The sequence below is a fragment of the Oryza glaberrima genome, chromosome 11 (genome assembly GCF_000147395.1).
Source record: "Oryza glaberrima chromosome 11, OglaRS2, whole genome shotgun sequence".
NCBI classification, from domain to species: Eukaryota; Viridiplantae; Streptophyta; class Magnoliopsida; order Poales; family Poaceae; genus Oryza; species Oryza glaberrima.
The window spans coordinates 450,465-466,874 of NC_068336.1; the positions used below are offsets into that span (position 1 = coordinate 450,465).

General features: G+C 47.6%; 4 protein-coding genes across 5 annotated transcripts; 2 read left to right on the top strand and 2 right to left on the bottom strand.

Annotated features, from left to right (window-relative positions):
- The first annotated feature begins 70 nt into the window (after positions 1–70).
- Positions 71–3,449, top strand: LOC127754260 (cation/H(+) antiporter 15-like). Its single transcript, XM_052279742.1, has one exon. It carries the CDS (start codon positions 598–600, stop codon positions 3,001–3,003), a length of 2,406 nt encoding a protein of 801 aa, XP_052135702.1. The 5' UTR covers positions 71–597; the 3' UTR covers positions 3,004–3,449.
- A 701-nt stretch (positions 3,450–4,150) lies between these two features.
- Positions 4,151–10,846, top strand: LOC127755290 (probable staphylococcal-like nuclease CAN2). Of its 2 annotated transcripts, XM_052280941.1 has the most exons (9): positions 4,155–4,562; positions 5,178–5,233; positions 6,329–6,443; positions 6,640–6,750; positions 8,646–8,833; positions 9,272–9,328; positions 9,424–9,583; positions 9,683–9,751; positions 9,897–10,846. In XM_052280941.1, exons 1-9 carry the CDS (start codon positions 4,332–4,334, stop codon positions 10,014–10,016), a joined length of 1,107 nt encoding a protein of 368 aa, XP_052136901.1. In that variant the 5' UTR covers positions 4,155–4,331; the 3' UTR covers positions 10,017–10,846. The 2 variants fall into 2 exon arrangements, with proteins under 2 accessions (XP_052136903.1, XP_052136901.1); XM_052280943.1 differs by lacking the exon at positions 6,640–6,750 and having other exon boundaries at positions 4,151–4,562.
- A 177-nt stretch (positions 10,847–11,023) lies between these two features.
- Positions 11,024–13,241, bottom strand: LOC127755289 (putative pentatricopeptide repeat-containing protein At3g08820). The gene has a single exon (XM_052280940.1). It carries the CDS (start codon positions 13,225–13,227, stop codon positions 11,290–11,292), a length of 1,938 nt encoding a protein of 645 aa, XP_052136900.1. The 5' UTR covers positions 13,228–13,241; the 3' UTR covers positions 11,024–11,289.
- Positions 13,242–13,668: 427 nt separating this feature from the next.
- Positions 13,669–15,249, bottom strand: LOC127755583 (uncharacterized). The gene has a single exon (XM_052281263.1). It carries the CDS (start codon positions 15,175–15,177, stop codon positions 13,705–13,707), a length of 1,473 nt encoding a protein of 490 aa, XP_052137223.1. The 5' UTR covers positions 15,178–15,249; the 3' UTR covers positions 13,669–13,704.
- Between the last annotated feature and the right edge of the window lie 1,161 nt (positions 15,250–16,410).

Genomic DNA, 16,410 nt, shown 5'->3' on the forward strand with positions numbered 1-16,410 from the left:
GCAGTCCAACTCACCACTGACTGGAAACCAAATACTATTCCAGGTGAGCCTCTGAATTTTAGAGATGTAACGGGATTGTGGCGTACTGATATAGTTGGGCCGAATGGAATTGTCACGTACATGCGGGCCCTTATTAGTTGGGCCGGAATGAACATGCGGCCGACGATTATTGCCCGATGGAATACATGTGGCCCATCTATCCATCCTAGTTGGCGTGCACACGATGATGGTTGACTGCTGGGCCCAGTTGTTGACTTCCACCTTTGCTTGGTTAGCTCGTCCTTTCCTCTTCTTCCAAGTTCCAACCAACAATGGCGGTCCTCAGTTGCATCGCATATTTGCATGCAACGTCGATCTCTCTATTTGCATTGCCCTCTCATCCGCACAACTAAAAACAGCCATCCTCTTCTCTCTGCACCTTCCACACCACACACTAGCAATATACGGCTAGGGCTACCTCCTCCATCATATCGATCATGGCTTCCCTCCCTCATGCACGCTGACGCTGCAATGCTCCTCCTCTGCGGCGGCTAGATCATTCATTCCAACAATTAAATTAACAATAATTGAATTGAAGGACATTAATTAGTTTGATCGATGGCGGGTGCAAACGCGTCGACGGTGAAGCCGGTGGTGGCGGCGTGCTACGACAACAACCTGGTGAACTCGCAGGGGATGTTCCTGGGCGACGAGCCGCTGCGCTTCGCCCTCCCGCTCCTCCTGGTGCAGGTCTCCATCATCCTCACCCTCTCCGCCGCCGCCCACCACGTCCTCCGCCGCCTCGGCCAGTGCCGCTTCGTGACCCACATGCTCGTCGGCATCTTCCTCGGCCCCTCCGTCCTCGGCCGCAACCCCCACCTCCGCACCGCCCTCTTCTCCGAGCGCGGCACCTACATCCTCGAGAGCGTCTCCCTCGTCGCCCTCATCCTCTTCCTCTTCTCCATGGCCGTCAAGACCGACCTCACCCTCCTCCGCCGCCCCACCGCCCGCGCCCTCGCCGTCGGCCTCGCCGGCTCCCTCGTCCCCCTCGCCGTCACCCTCCCCGTCTTCCACGCCCTCAGCCCCTCCCTCCCCGCCGACCTCCGCGGCTCCTCCCTCATCACCGAGCTCGCCGTCCGCCTCTCCCTCTCCTCTTTCCCCGTCGTCGCCGACGCCCTCGCCGAGCTCGACCTCCTCAACTCCGAGCTCGGCCGCGTCGCCCTCAACGCCTCCCTCATCACCGACGTCACCTCCTGGTTCCTCCGCGCCTGCTTCGCCGCCGCCTTCCTCGTCACCCAGGCCAAGTCCCCGCTCTTCACCGCCAAGGTCCTCGCCTCCTTCGCCGCCTTCGTCCTCTTCGTCTTCTTCGTCGCCCGCCCCGCCGGCCGCCACATCGCCCGCAAGCGCACCCCGCCCGGGGACCTCCTCTCCGAGGGCTCCTTCGTCCTCGTCGTCATCTCCGCGCTGCTCTCCGCGCTCGTCACCGACGTCATCGGCTTCAAGTTCATGATCGGCCCCATGATGCTGGGCCTCGCGCTCCCCGGCGGCATGCCCATCGGCGCCACCCTCACGGAGCGCCTCGACTCCTTCTTCATCGCGCTCTTCCTCCCGGTCTACATGGCGCTCGCCGGCTACCGCACCGACCTGGCGGAGCTGAGCCTGATCGGCGTCAGCGCGGAGCACGAGGAGAAGTTCTGCGCGCTGGAGCTGTTCGTGGCGCTGTGCGTGGCCGGCAAGATGGTGGGGTGCGTCGCGGCGGGGCTCTTCTTCTCCATGCCGTTCCGGGAGGCCACCGTGCTGGCGCTGATGCTCAATATCCGGGGCATCGTGGAGGTGGCCGCCATCAACAACTGGGGGGACACGATGAAGGCGACGGCGGAGCACTACTCGACGCTGACGCTGTCGATGGTGGTCATCACGGCGGTGGCGACGCCGCTGATCAAGCTGCTGTACGACCCGTCGGGGAGGTTCGCGCGGGCGAAGCGGCGGACCATGGAGGGGTCGCGGCCCAACGCGGAGCTGCGGGTGATGGCCTGCCTCTTCAGCGAGGACCACGCGGCGCCGCTGCTGGACCTGATCGAGGCGTCGGGGTCGTCGCGCGACGCCCCCGTGTCGCTGATCGTGCTCCACCTGACGGAGCTGGTGGGGCACGCGGCGTCCGTGCTGAAGCCGCACAGGAAGTCCCGGAGCAGCTGCGGCAACCCGACGCCGTCGGACCGCATCGTGAACGCCTTCCGCTACTTCGAGCAGCAGGCGCCGCTGGGGGCGGTGACGGTGAGCCCGTACGTGGTGGCGTCGCCGTACAGCAGCATGCAGCACGACGTGTGCCTCCTGGCGCACAGCCGCAAGGCCAACCTCATCTTGCTCCCCTTCCACAAGTCGTCGGACGGCGCCCGGAGCACCGCCAACAACGCCATCCGCGGCATCAACCGGTCGGTGATGCAGTACGCGCCGTGCTCGGTGGGCATCCTGATCGACCACGGGGTGGCGGCGGGGTCGGCGTGCGCCACGGCGTCCAACAGCACGCTGCAGCGGGTGGCGCTCTACTTCCTGGGCGGCGCCGACGACCGGGAGGCGCTGGCGTACGTGGCGCGGATGGCGGAGTGCGGCGTGGTGGCGGTGACGGTGGTGCGGCTGAAGCTGCGGGACTGGGTGGGGATGGGGGGCCGCGACGAGATGAGGGACGAGGAGGCGCTGCAGGAGTTCTGGCAGAGGTACAGCAGCGCGGGCGCGGAGAGGGTGGCGTACGTGGAGAAGACGGTGGAGGACGGGGAGGGGACGGCGTCGGTGGTGCGCGCCATGAGCGACAAGTTCGACCTGCTGGTGGTTGGTAGGAGAGAGGGCGGCGGCGACGGCGCGGAGGGGTCGTCGGCGGCGGCGCTGACGAGCGGGCTGTCGGAGTGGAGCGAGTGCCCGGAGCTGGGAGTGCTGGGCGACATGCTTGCCTCCGCCGACTTCGCGGCCAAGGTCTCTATCCTCGTCGTCCAGCAGCAGGCCGCCACCAGGAACGACGCCGATTACTGACTTAATTAAATTGGCTAGTCATGCTGATATACTACCACATTCCCTCTGCTCTTCTCTTCTCTGCTCTGCTGCAATATTAGTGTTCTCCAAGTAATCTTGTGTTTTAGGATTTTTGGCGAGCTTCTGTATTTTACTGTACCTAGGATTGCATAATCTTGCTTTGATTCTGGACACAGTCTAGATTTCTATCGCTAGGAATATGTACAAGTATGCATATGATATTGAAATATATCATGTTCGTGTAGAGTCAAGTGTTTCTGAACTGAACATCTCATTTTGGAGTTCAGACTGTTATCTCAACAATCAAAAAAGAAAGAGCAATTTTATGGTCCTTGAGTACGTATCATGAGGTACCACTTTTTCTATTGTAAATTTGGTATCTCTTGGTACCTAAGTACTACGAGGTATTTAAAAAATTAGTGTAAAATTTGGTATCTCATAAGACCTCCTCAGGGATCGTAAAATTGCTAAAAAAGAAATCCTTCTTTTGTAATGGACTAGTGTGGCAGTGTTTGGTACTCTCTACAATATGGAGTATTATTGTGCTGGACTGCTGGTGCAAAAAAAAAAAAATGTCGGTAATGCACTAAACATCTCTAACCTGACTAATCCCCCAAGTCGTAATCCTGATCAAGTACATGACGTAGGTGCTACAAACACAAATGACGATGGCATTTGGAGCCATCGACAACTTGCGCCTTTAATCACGGGGGAAAGGAGAACATCAAGTACAGTGCCGACCTACTAGTACAGAGAGTGGCTATTTCAACTGAAGCTGAAGCTGGCAGCAAACTGAAGCTCATGCTCATCGGCCGGAGCTGAAGGACAATGGTGAAGGTGTATGGATATTTTTTTTACTGAAATTTGGAAATACCAATAACTGTTATAGATACTGGAGTAGTATATTCTGATATGTCAATATTACTGCGTATGATTGATTGTCTTTCTCTTTTTTTTTTTGACTACATGAGAACACCAACACGGTAATTATTGAGTCCATCAGGCAAACCATCATAGATGGTCAATGTTGTATATTATGGATAAGCTATCTGAATCAAAGCCTAGAGAGTGTAGTGTACTAGTGTAGTCTCCTCCTTTCCTTCCCACTTGTAGCAGGCTGGTGGGACCCTCAAGTCACCTCCTTTCTCTTTGCTTTTCTTCACTCCGAAATTTCCCCGAGTCCGAGTAGAGTAGAGTTCCCAAGCTCCTCTGTCACAGACTCAAGTAGGCAAGTCAAGCAGCAGCCATAGGCCATAGCTGCAGGCCTGCAACTCCCGGGGCAGAGTGGAGTGCTGATACGATAGAGGTAGAGCAAGAAGAAAGCATCCATGGGGAACATCCTCCGGTGCTTCAAGGGAGACGACGATGGCGGTGATCACTACCCCTACTACAAGCCAACCTCCAGGCCACACTACCAGCCTCCTCACTACCATGGTCAACCTGCAGCCCCCCCAGCTCCACTCCAGCAGCAGCCTCTCGGCCCCCATGGCGTCACGCCGTCCACCGTCGGCGTCGCCGCCCTGGCGCACGATCTCCTCAACTTCGAATCCACATCCATGGTAACTTCTACACATGCTCCTAGCTACATGCCCTTACTCCCGCTTTCCTCTTTCATTCAGCTTGCAACTGTACTAACTAGAAGAGGTTACTGTAGGTCTGACATTAATCTATCAGCAATTCAGCATGCATTTACATCCTAATTAGAGGTTATCCAATTACAATACAAGGTTTCTTTGGTTGGTTCTATGACAAAAGGTTGGGTTTGGACTTTGGAGTAGGTGTTAATTGCATCACATATGTAACTTTTCTCAGCTTTGAACCCCTCTGCAATTGAAACCAATCTCTTGTTACCGAAGCCAATACTTACAATATTCCTTTTTATTGGATTTATCTTGTTATATGTGATTCATTCAGTCATTTTTGTAAGGGGTTTAGTGTATTGTAAACCAACCTGATTATAACCACACTTTCGTCTTTTTTTCCCTCTGTTTCTTTTGGAATACTGATGAATATCTTATATCTGGACTGAAAAAATATGCTGCATTGCGATACTACCATTTCTGTTAGCACTTGCAAATATGTTCATATTCTAATGGCGCATCATGCCAAGTTCAATTACTTCTTTATTCCCAGTTTACATGTATAAAATAAGTATTATTTGTCCATATTATCAGGTTCCTGATGGCCTCAGTCAGCACGTTGTATCATCCAGGAAAGCACAAGTTAAATGGTAAGGATCAGCTCTAAAAGTCTTTGTAGAGTTGATATTTTTTTTAGATTTTGTACGTTTGGTGTACCTACTGATATCAAAATTGCTTTGCTTTGTAGGTTTATTTTTTAAATAAATAAATGATTGGTTACTGTTGTACTAGCTTAAGTTGGGCTTTTTTCTAAATGATTTTATGACTGTGCGGTTAAATGATTTTGATTTGCTATCCTAGGATAGGATGTTCCATACTTGGTTCATATGTAGACAAATCCTTATTTGAGAAGGTGAAAAATATAAAAAAGAACGACATTGAAACATACAAGATTCTGTTCATTTCTAGTAATGGAAATGGGGGTGTCATGCCCTTGATAAAAAAAAATATTGAAACATACAAGCAAAAGTTGATGCACCACTAGTATGGTCTATTTGTCCAGGCTACTTCAGGTGTTGATAAACTAAAACCTTCTCTTTTTTTAGGGAAGGGTATTTTTTACATGGCCTCTACATTCAACCGGATATATACAGCCATTTAAATTGGGAAGTTATCCCCACAAACAATCCAATTTGAAATTCACTCATATGAAGATTTAAACTCAGGACCTTGGGGTGCTACTCAGGTCACTGCAACCACTAGGCTACATGCCTTTAGCAAACTAAAACCTTCTGGCAATGGTTAAAACAGAGAGTAGGATAAGAGTACGCAACGGTTGGAGTTTGGGACTAAAAAAAAAATCTTACCAAACGAAATGTATAGTTACATCTTCACATGGAAGTTGAAATTGATTAAGATAAATTGTGTTCTTGGCTACATTTCTGGTACATTCTCCAGAAGACTCAGGCTAAATTCGAAATCAGCCATGTTGACGTACAAGCTTCGGTCTTGAATTCTTTTACATATTTTAGTAGGATAGAATTTCAAGTAGCGTAAAGGTATGTTTAATATGGTTCTTGTTCCAATGGTATGTTATACTGTCAGTAACGAACCAGTTTGTCACAAAGCAAATGTATTTGGCAAATCTTGCAACTAGCAGCTAGTATATATGATATTAATACAACTTCCACTGAACAAACTTCAAAGGAATGTTTGATCTGATATCTTAGTTGGAACAATAATAGGTACCAGAAACTGTTGGAGGCGTATAAGAATACAACACCTCCACCAAAAACACCAGCAAATGCTGCTCAGCTAATTGCAAGAGCCCTTAATATGATCCAGAGAGCTGATTTGGAGGTAACTTTGTTTTTCCTATTTTGAAATTCTGAATAGTTCAACCCGAGTGACCACAGAACAATTCATGATCAAGGATCGTTTTTTACAAACTGAAATTATCAATCAAAGCAATTCACTGCAATTTGTGTTATTTCTATTGCTTAAATTGGCTATAGATACTCTACTCACCTCATCTAGAAACTATGTTTCCTCTCAGGGTATTCTTGAATTTTACAACTTTCCGATCCCATCACTCCCCACAGCATCGTCAAACTACCAACCATCCTTGCTACCAGAGGGCGTGCAGTTTGTGCTAAACACTTTGCCGGTACGGTGTGATCAACTATTACAACTATTCTGAATAACTAGAAAGGAAGCCCGCGCTTATGCGCGGGCATCTAATTTAATGTTGCTTGAAATATTACTCTATACATGTGAATATAATATTTGTATATGCGTGACTGTTCCTGATTCTATTCTCAACCTGTTTTTTTGTCAATATTTTGTTTGTGACTATTTTAAATGCTAATTATCCTTGCAACACAAAAATTCTAAACTAAAATTACTTACAACCATGAAATCTTGAATTATATGAAAGTATTATGTTGCAACAATGGAGTTGGCCCCTATAAACTGTCATCTAAACTATATGCTCTTTTTAATACATATCAAATCTTCGTTTTGGGTTCTAAACTTTATGAAATTCATTTTCTTAAGAATAGTTATTGAACTTCATGCAAAAAAGTTCAAATGTTTTGTGCAATTTATATCGGGCTTTGGATTCAACAAAATTTGTTTAAATTTAGCCCAAATTTCGTTTGAATTCCAGTTGTCCTTTCTATTTCTTTTGGAATATTAGAGGCCCATGTTCTATCAATCGTTCTCGAAATGATTTTGATCTCTTAAAATTGGGATGTAAACAGAACTATGTTGAGTGTACAACTCGCTATGGGATAAATGCGTCCTTTCTAAAATCTTGCCTCCAAAATTGAGCCAAAAATATTATAACAGTAGACATAGTGTGTTTTACTTCCTCCGAGATCAATATGTATATGAGACATCAATGTGAGTATGAATTCAGGGACATGTAAAAATTTGATTTGAACTATAAAAAAAAACAGGGGAAAGAAGGCGCATATGTACTTATTGTAGCCATGCATGGAGAATATTTTAGTATTTTATTTGTTAGATAGATCTAACTGTCTAGAACCATCAGTTTATTAGAAATTTTGTGAAAAGAGCATTAAATATCTTTAAACTACTGAATCTAACTAAAAAAACAGGGCAAAAAGGGAATGTGATAAGGAAACGGCTACGGTTCCCGGTTTTGTCCCAATCTTTCACAATGCTTTGTATGTCTGCAGCGATAATATATATACTGTAATCTCCATTTTAATAACTCAAGAGCAGCAGCAGTATTAAGATGATAGAGATCTCGTCCAGCAAAGTATATAGGGTCAGACACATAAGATCGATAACTCCAGATAAACTAAACTGAATAGCTCCATTAGATCAAATTTAAACAGATAGATGATTAGGTTTACAATGAATAAACTAACCAAATCTGTAGATAAACTCCACCCGTGCAGCAAGAATGACACACAATCAGAGCAAGAAGACTTCGGCAGAAATCAGAACACGCCCAGGAAATTAATTCCCGATCACGCTCATCCAAACCAACGCAGCAACAATGGTGGCAAAACGTCAGGCAGATGGAATCACCATCTCCTTCCTGACCTAGGCGGCGGCGGCGGCACAATACAAAGGAAAACTAAAAGCCAATCTCCTAATACAAGGAACATGGCATATATAGGTGGCACAAAGGCCTAGCCAGCTGAACGGACTAAAGCCCAACATGGGCTCCTACACACCGATCCAAATAACAGAGAAAAACCTCATTAATGTAATACCATGATTACTTGGTAATCCTGCCGCTAAGCATGGAAGGAAAGCAGCCACATGCATGCATACATGCGGGGGTTGTGGGAGATGATTTTGTTTTTTTTCTGTGGGTCCTCATCTTCTCTCCTCGCATCACGTGGCAGCTTGAGAGCGTTTTTAGGATGCCACATGGCAGCTTGAGAGTGATTTTAGAAAGTTTAATGGACTTTTAGTATATAATAGATAGATAGGTTTATCACCAAGAATCCGACATCACACATTGAACAATGATTTACAGAATTATTGATAAATGCTAACTCTCACATATCACTGATATTATAGGTTTATGACAAGTGCATTGGAGATGGTGATGGATTTACTGCATATGTTCCCACAACGGATCCGAGGGAATCTGCAAATGTGCCATTGGAAGTGCATGAGTTGGTGATAGCAAGAACTCAAGCACGCAAATGTAGGGATTACAAGAGTGCTGATGCTCTTCTAAGCAGCCTTGATGAAGCTGGATACAAGTATGGAAACTGATCTGTTCTGATCCTTATCAGTTAATAGCACAAGATTGCATATCTGAATGACGAATCTTCTAATTTTCCATACAAGAGTTATGGTCCTAATTTTCTGCATATTGTCTTTTCATGGAACAATGCAGGATGCCTAATATAGTAGGCACAGGAAAATAACAGAGCTTAAAAATTAAATTGATTTTCTTCTAATAATTACAGTTAACACACAATCCTTGATATGTATATAGATGCTCTTATTGTCCCCACACAGTTGACACATGCATTTATGCATTTTCGGAACAAAACAGTGAAGATTTTTATAGCAGCTATTCATGATTAAATGTGGACAATAATTACATCAGTTCGATTTGGTTTAATCACATATATGTGCTAGCTTTGCTTGGAGATCACAGGAAAACATGGCTTACTATGAATTTTGATGAGCAGGATAATATCTTGTTCAGATGACGAGGTCCTCGCAAGGAAATACAGAATAAGAATGAGGTAGGTATCTACGTTGCACCTCTAGATCGAATAAAAATTTGATGTACTACTGGGAGGGGTGAAGTGCATGATCTTTTATAATTTCTATATTAAAGGGGAATTGATGCACCGGAGCTTAAGATGCCCTACGGGAAGGAATCACGGAATGCGTTGGTGAAACTAATTGGTGGGAAGAGCGTCAAAATTTATGTATATGATCTGGACCAGTTTGGGCGCTACGTTGGTGATATATATTGCAATAATTTGTTCATTCAGGTGAAACATAACCTATTTCATCAGTACCTCCTCATGTATCATGATTTTACTGCTTCAATTCTTATGAGAGAAATTATGTGCTCTCTTTGAGTCCTTCAGGAGCAAATGTTGAAGAATGGCCACGCATGGCACTTCAAGACTTATGATAAACGCCCAGAGTTTGCAAGAGTAAGAGATTCAACTATATTGTGTGTTGTTACTTGTTTTGCTCTTTGACACCTTTTTTTTTTACATAAACTTTGTCGAGTCATGCTTACATATGTTGTTACTTCTGGGTAATAAAGAGTTGTTCACTTACTCCCTGATTATGTAGTGGGAGAGAGAGGCAAGAGCTGCAAACCGAGGGCTTTGGGCGTCAGGGAATCCTGAGAAACCATGGGATTGGAGAAGAGACCAACGCAACGCAAGACAGGACGCCATCCAGGTGTACTGAAGTTGAGTCTCCAGCTCTCATTTGGCCACAAATGTGCATATATGTCTAGTTGGGTAACGTTGCTGTTGAGTAGCTTGCTGACAATGAATGTGTCAGGAACCAAAAGCCAAAATGTATGTATGGTTTGTGTCGTACAAAAGAGATTATATATCCAGGACCAGGAGTCAGCTGTGCCGTGTGAAGTAACCTGAGAATGTAGAGGTGAAATGTGGTCGAGCTTTGTTCAGAAACAAGATCAACAAGGCCGATTCTCCGCTGCAAAGCAAAGTTGAGAAGTAAGCTGTATATGCAATATTGAGCTAGCTAGCTAGCTACGGTTGTTATTTGAAGCCAAAACCGTAACTTATTCAGACAGCCTCGCTCGATCGTCAGATAAAAGGCCAGGACCAAAGAAACAAGATTGAAAGCCGAAGGAGGGATTCGATCAATGGAGGGCGGCTTGTCGATCAATTGAGTGTGTTGCCATTGCCAAGCCGTGCCAGCTTAACAGGAGGTTTGTGATTGCCATTATCAAGCGTGGCATCTTCATCTTGGTGCTAGACTTGAAGGTTAAGCGGAGTGACGCCTCAGAGGCGGAGGAGCCAGTCCGTATGCTCCGTGGCTTGAAGGCAAAATCACATGGGCAGGTTATCCAAAACATAGGTATATTTGATTGCACTACCGTTATGGTCAGTGTGCATTTGGTCAAATCTGCCGGGGGCCATGTTAGACTAGCCACAAAGGTTCTTTTTTCTTTGTTAATTAGCTTCTTATATATATAGCCTATGCAACTTTATTTAATTGCTACTTGTTTAGAGATAGCAACATATTTCCAGAGAAAGCTTTCACAATAATTACCACTGTTGAGAAGTCGAAAACATATATATAGCAGTAGAACAAAGAGAATGAATGAAAATAAGTACAACATCCAAAAGAAGCATCAGAAGGATCAGACAATTACTGGTGCAGATTGTCTGAAGGGGAAGAAATAGCTTATTCTACATGTGTGTGTCTTGGTTGGAACCAATCACTTGAAGAGATATATATATATATTCCTTTCTGTTTAAATAATTGCACAAATCATGAAGCACTTGAAGGGATATTTAACTGCAACTGCTTTCCATCCTTTATTTGTGCTTTAAAAGTTGTGCATTTCACAAGAAGTGAAGCATAGAAGCGCCTCCAAACACAATATCATCTGGTTTATACTCTTCCATCATCATCTGCTTTATACTCTTCTATCCACCAATCACAGCTCTCAACAAATTGTTGTCTACTTTCTAGTTCTACGGTTCTACCAATAGTCATTGCAGGAGCAAGAACCATCTCTAAAACAATGAAATCGATTGTTATCTCGGACAATGATCTCCCGATGAGTTATCCTCGATACGAGTTTAATTGCAGTGTGACAGTCACTGCAAACTCTGAGGTTCTTGGTGACCCTAATGGTCTCCCCTGGTCCAGTGACGAGAAGGTTAAATGCAATTGCTAGTTTCTCACTATGATGCACTAGTGTGTGCTCCTTCTCTTCATCTTCAACATCAAACATCACCACTTCTGTTGTTGGTTCATAACCCATGGTTTTCATTTCCAATCCTAATTCGTCGAGCTTTTTGTAAATCTGATCTGAAAGAGGATGCGACTTGTCTCCAACACGGAATTCATGGACCTTACCTTCAAACTCAACCCAGCTGCATGCAGGAACCTTCTCGACCCCTTTTGCTTTCATGTCCAATCTAAGCTTCGCTGCATCCTCCCATCTGCCTCTGTTAGAGTATATGTTGGAGAGCATTACATAGTTCCCAGAATTCCAGGGCTCCAGTAGAATGAGCTGCTTCAAAACATGTTCAGCAAGCTCCGTGTTTCGGTGAATCTTGCAGCCACCAAGAAGTGCACCCAATATAACAGCATTTGCTGGCATTGGCATGTCATCAACAAGTTGATGAGCCTCCTGCAACAACCCAGCGCGACTGAGCAGATCGACCATACAACCGTAATGCTCAATCCTAGGGCTGATGTGGTATAACTTAGTCATGTTATGGAAATACCGTCGCCCATCTTGAATGAGGCCAGTGTGTGTACAGCTGCAGAGCAAGCCAATGAAAGTATTGTCATTCAATTTCACGCCAGACTTCTCCATCTGACCAACAAGGGCAAATGCAATCTTTTCATGGCCAGTCATGCCAAGCCCCAAGATCATGGCATTCCAAACAATAATGTCCTTCTTCCTCATTTGCTGGAACACCACCCATGCCTCGACCGTGCTCCCACACTTGGCGTACATATCAATCAATGCAGTCCCTAGGACTGGATTGTCAAGAAACTCATCCCAGTCCACCATCCTGATTGCCTGCCGTCCCAGATCCAATGCACCCAACCTTGTGCAGGCTGATAGCGCCCCAGCTACTGCATAGCAATCTGGCTTCATTCCCTCTGCCTGCATTGCAAGGAAAAGGTCCAGAGCCTCTCGTGGGTGGCCGTTGGAAGCATATCCCCCAACCATGGCGCCCCAGGCCACTGCATCCTTGTGCCGCATCTTGTCAAACACCTCCCTTGCCTTTGCCATCTCCCCACACTTGACATACAAATCTACCGCCGCAGTGGCCACGAACACGCTCTGTGCAACGCCCTCCTGCTCGGCAGCCCTCCAAACAGTCTCCCCAGTTGCCAAATCCGCAATCCGAGCACACGCAGTCAGGACACGCACGGCCGTGAAGCTGTCCGGTCGCATACCATTCGCAAAAGCATTCCTTGCGACATGGACGGCTTCCCTGAGGTCCCCAGCATCCATGTAGGCAGTGATGAGAGCGGTCCAGGGGACGGTGCTGGGGTGTGGCATTTCGTCGAACACCCTCTGGGCTCGATGTAGGAGGCCGCATTTTGCGTATAGGCTGAGGAGGGAGGTGAGGACGTGGGGGTTGGTGTGGGAGGGAAGCTTGAGGGAGCGCGCGTGGAGCTGCTCGCCCGCGCGGAGAGGGTGCGGAAGGCGGGAGGCCGACTTGAGGGCGATGGGGATGGTGAGGTGGGAGGGGTTGGGGAGGAGGCAGTGGACGCGGAGCGCGTGGAGGTGAAGGGCGGAGGAGGTGAGGGCGCGGAGGAGGAGCGAGGAGAGGCCAGCGAGGAGGTCGAGGCGGAGGAGGCGGGCGTGGAGGAGCTTGACGGTGAGCGGCGGGAGGCGGTTGCTGGGGGCGACGCCGGCGAGGAGTAGCCGCCTGATGGCATCGCCAGACATAAATAAGGGGGTGTTTGGATATAGGGTGTAAAAAAAAAATTTCTTGTTACATTCGCTATTATATAGGGTGTCATAGCATTGATAAAAAAACTAATTATAAAATCCGTCAGTAAACCGCGCGATGATTTATTAAGCATAATTAATCTGTTATTAGCGAATGCTTACTATAGCACTACATTGTCAAATCATGTAATAATTAGGTTTAAAAGATTCATCCTGTAAATTAGTTGCAATCTGTGCAATTAGTTATTTTTAACCTATATTTAATCATTTATGCAGGTGTTCAAACGTTTGATGTGACAGGGAGAAAATTTCTAAAATTGTATCTAAACCGGGTCTAAATAAAGCGCCAAAGCCAAGCAGTCAACGAATGAACAAATTTAGTCAAATATTGGAATATCTCTTCAAATAATGAAGAAAAAAAAAGAGCAGATCGGAATTTTTACATGTTGCCTATTTTGATCTTGGAACGAAATTTCATTGACCCATGTCTAACACGACATAGTCCTTCTCTTCGACTCTCATCGGTAGCGGCGGCGCATCAACGGCGACGATGCAGCCTTCTCTCTCCAAAGGCGCCATTGCCGCCTCCTCCTCCTCCTCCTCGCCACCTTTGGCGTACAGCGCGTCCTCCTCCACGTCGTACAGGTTGGCCGTCCTCACCTCCTGCGCCAGCGCGCAAGGCGCGCAGCACAGCCACTTGCCGTAGTCCGCCGCCGTGGCCCGCCCGCCGCACATGGACCAGCGGTGCGCCGGCAGCCCGAAGCGCCTCCGCATCTGCGCGCGCCAGAACCCGCCGTACGTGAGGCCCAGCACGGACAGCAAGGCGCCCGCGGCGCCCACGACGAACCGCAGCGTGTCGTCGTGGACGTTGAGCGCCGCCACCGCGAACACCAGCACCGGCGCCGCGCACAGCAGCGCGAACGTGAAGACGTGCACGTACATGTTGCCGAGCCCCAGGCGCTCCATGTTCCACCCGAACACGCAGAACGTGCACGACAGCGACAGCGCCGCCACCGTCGGGTCGTCGCCGACGTCGAACAGCCCGCCGGCCCACTCCGGCTTCGCGACCACCGCCCTGTTTCTGTTGCTGTCACACTGCGCCGTCACCGCGATCGCGTTCGCCTCGTCGACCTGCGAGTTCACGTTCTCCTCGTCGTCGGTGGACGCCGGGATCAGCACGATCTTCCGGCCGAGCGGGCCGTACACCATGTACAAGGCGGCGACGATGGGGAAGCCGAGGCCGAGCGCCATGCAGAGGTTGACGGCCAAGTCCGGGCGGTTGTCTCTTCCGAAGAACCAGAAGAGCGCGCAGTAGCCGTACTGCGCGAAGCACGTGGCGTGGAGCAGCAGCACGACGGCGGCCACGTGGAGGCGCTCGCGGCGCAGGCCGGCGGCGCCGTTCTTGCAGTAGAGGGCACGGAGCTCGGCGACGTCGGCGGCGCGCCATCGGAGGAGGAGCGCGAGGTGGTGGCAGAGCTTGGGATGCTGGTAGACGCACATGATGGTGAAGAGCGCGTTGAGCATCTGGTTGGCCACCTCGGTCCATCGGCGGCGGCGCGAGGCGTCGGGCACGGCGGAGTTGAGCGCGCCGGTCATGAGGAGGAAGACGAAGACGACGCCGCCGGCGACGAAGGCGAGCCAGATGAGCAGAGCTGCGTTCATTGGGTGCTTGGCCCACGCGAGGCACTTGGCGCGGAGGGCGCGCCAGTCGACGGAGCGGACGAACGCCGGCAAGCGGCGGGAAGCAGCAGGATTGTTTGTGGTGCGGAGGGAGGCGAGGCGGGTGAGGAAGGCGGCGCCGGAGAAGGAGAACCATGGCGCCTTGGACGGCGCTGCCCGGAGGAAGTCGAGGAGCCTCTCCTTCTTCTTCTCCTTGTGCTTCTTGTGCTGCTCCTGCTTCTGCAGCCCATCGTTCACTGGTTCTTGATGCTGTTCTTGTGGTTCCATGTTGATCGATTTGTAGTTTTTTCTTGTGCAGTGAAGGAGTTGCAGAAAATCTGGTAGTAGTAGCTAGCTGCAGCAGATCGAGTACGTAGCAGGAGCAAGCTCGAAATCAAAACCATGGAACTGATCAACAAATATATATGCATGCAATGCAAATAGTTGACGAAAGAAAGGCAACATTGTCAAATTTGGCAGAGCGAGCAGGTCAGCGTCAGCCACAGCTTGCTGCTAGTTCAATTACTGCGCTCGTGTTGTTTAATTACCAGCCGGATTGGATTGACCGAGCTGGACCGGTCAAAACAGTTAAGCGTGACTGTATATTACTCCCCGTCCTAAAATAAAGCACGGTTTTATACTATTTATATTCAACATTTAACTGCTCGTCTTAAAAAAATTGTGATTAGTATTTTTATTATTATCAGATGATAAGATATGAACAGTATTTTATGTGTGACTATTTTTTTAAAAAAAAATTATAAATTTTTAAAATAAAACGAATATCAAATGTTGGACACGAATATTCATGGCTGCACTTATTTTGAGGTGGAGTTGGTAGTAGTAGCTCTATGTAACAAAACGACTACATAGTACAGACTACTAGAACATATAGGTTGTGTTCTTATCCCATCTTTCCCAACCCACTTCCCGCGTTTTCTGCGCACACGTTTTTCAAACTGCTAAACGGTGCATATTTTGCAAAAAGTTTTTTATATGAAAATTACTTTGAAAAATTATATTAATCTATTTTTAAGTTTTTTTTGGCTAATACTTAATTAATCTCACTATAATCGTGTGTTTTGTTTTTCGTGTCGGGAGGCATGGTTGGGCGAACACACCCATAGTACATACTGTATCTTCTAAAATGACTAATATTACTCCAGAAGACTTCCAAGAATATGTATGGGCGTCCATTGTCTTCTATACACGCTCACTCATGTTCAGGAATCAATGTTGGCTTGCCATGACTTTCTATTGCTTGTTTTGTTGGCCCTATAACTGAAGCACAACCTTGATCGGGAATAAGTCATCTTTTGTTGCCTTAAATAAGTTCAGCACAACAAAACAGAACAGCTGAACAGATCACCTGTCGGCGTGCTCTGTTCAACATTTTCATCCCTATTTTGATCCGCTAAGTTATAGGCCAAAGCTGGATTTCATAAACTTTTACTTCCACTGCTCTAGTTCTGTACCGCTACTCCCTAAGATTAATGAAATTCAGGTGGGGAATCTCTCCCC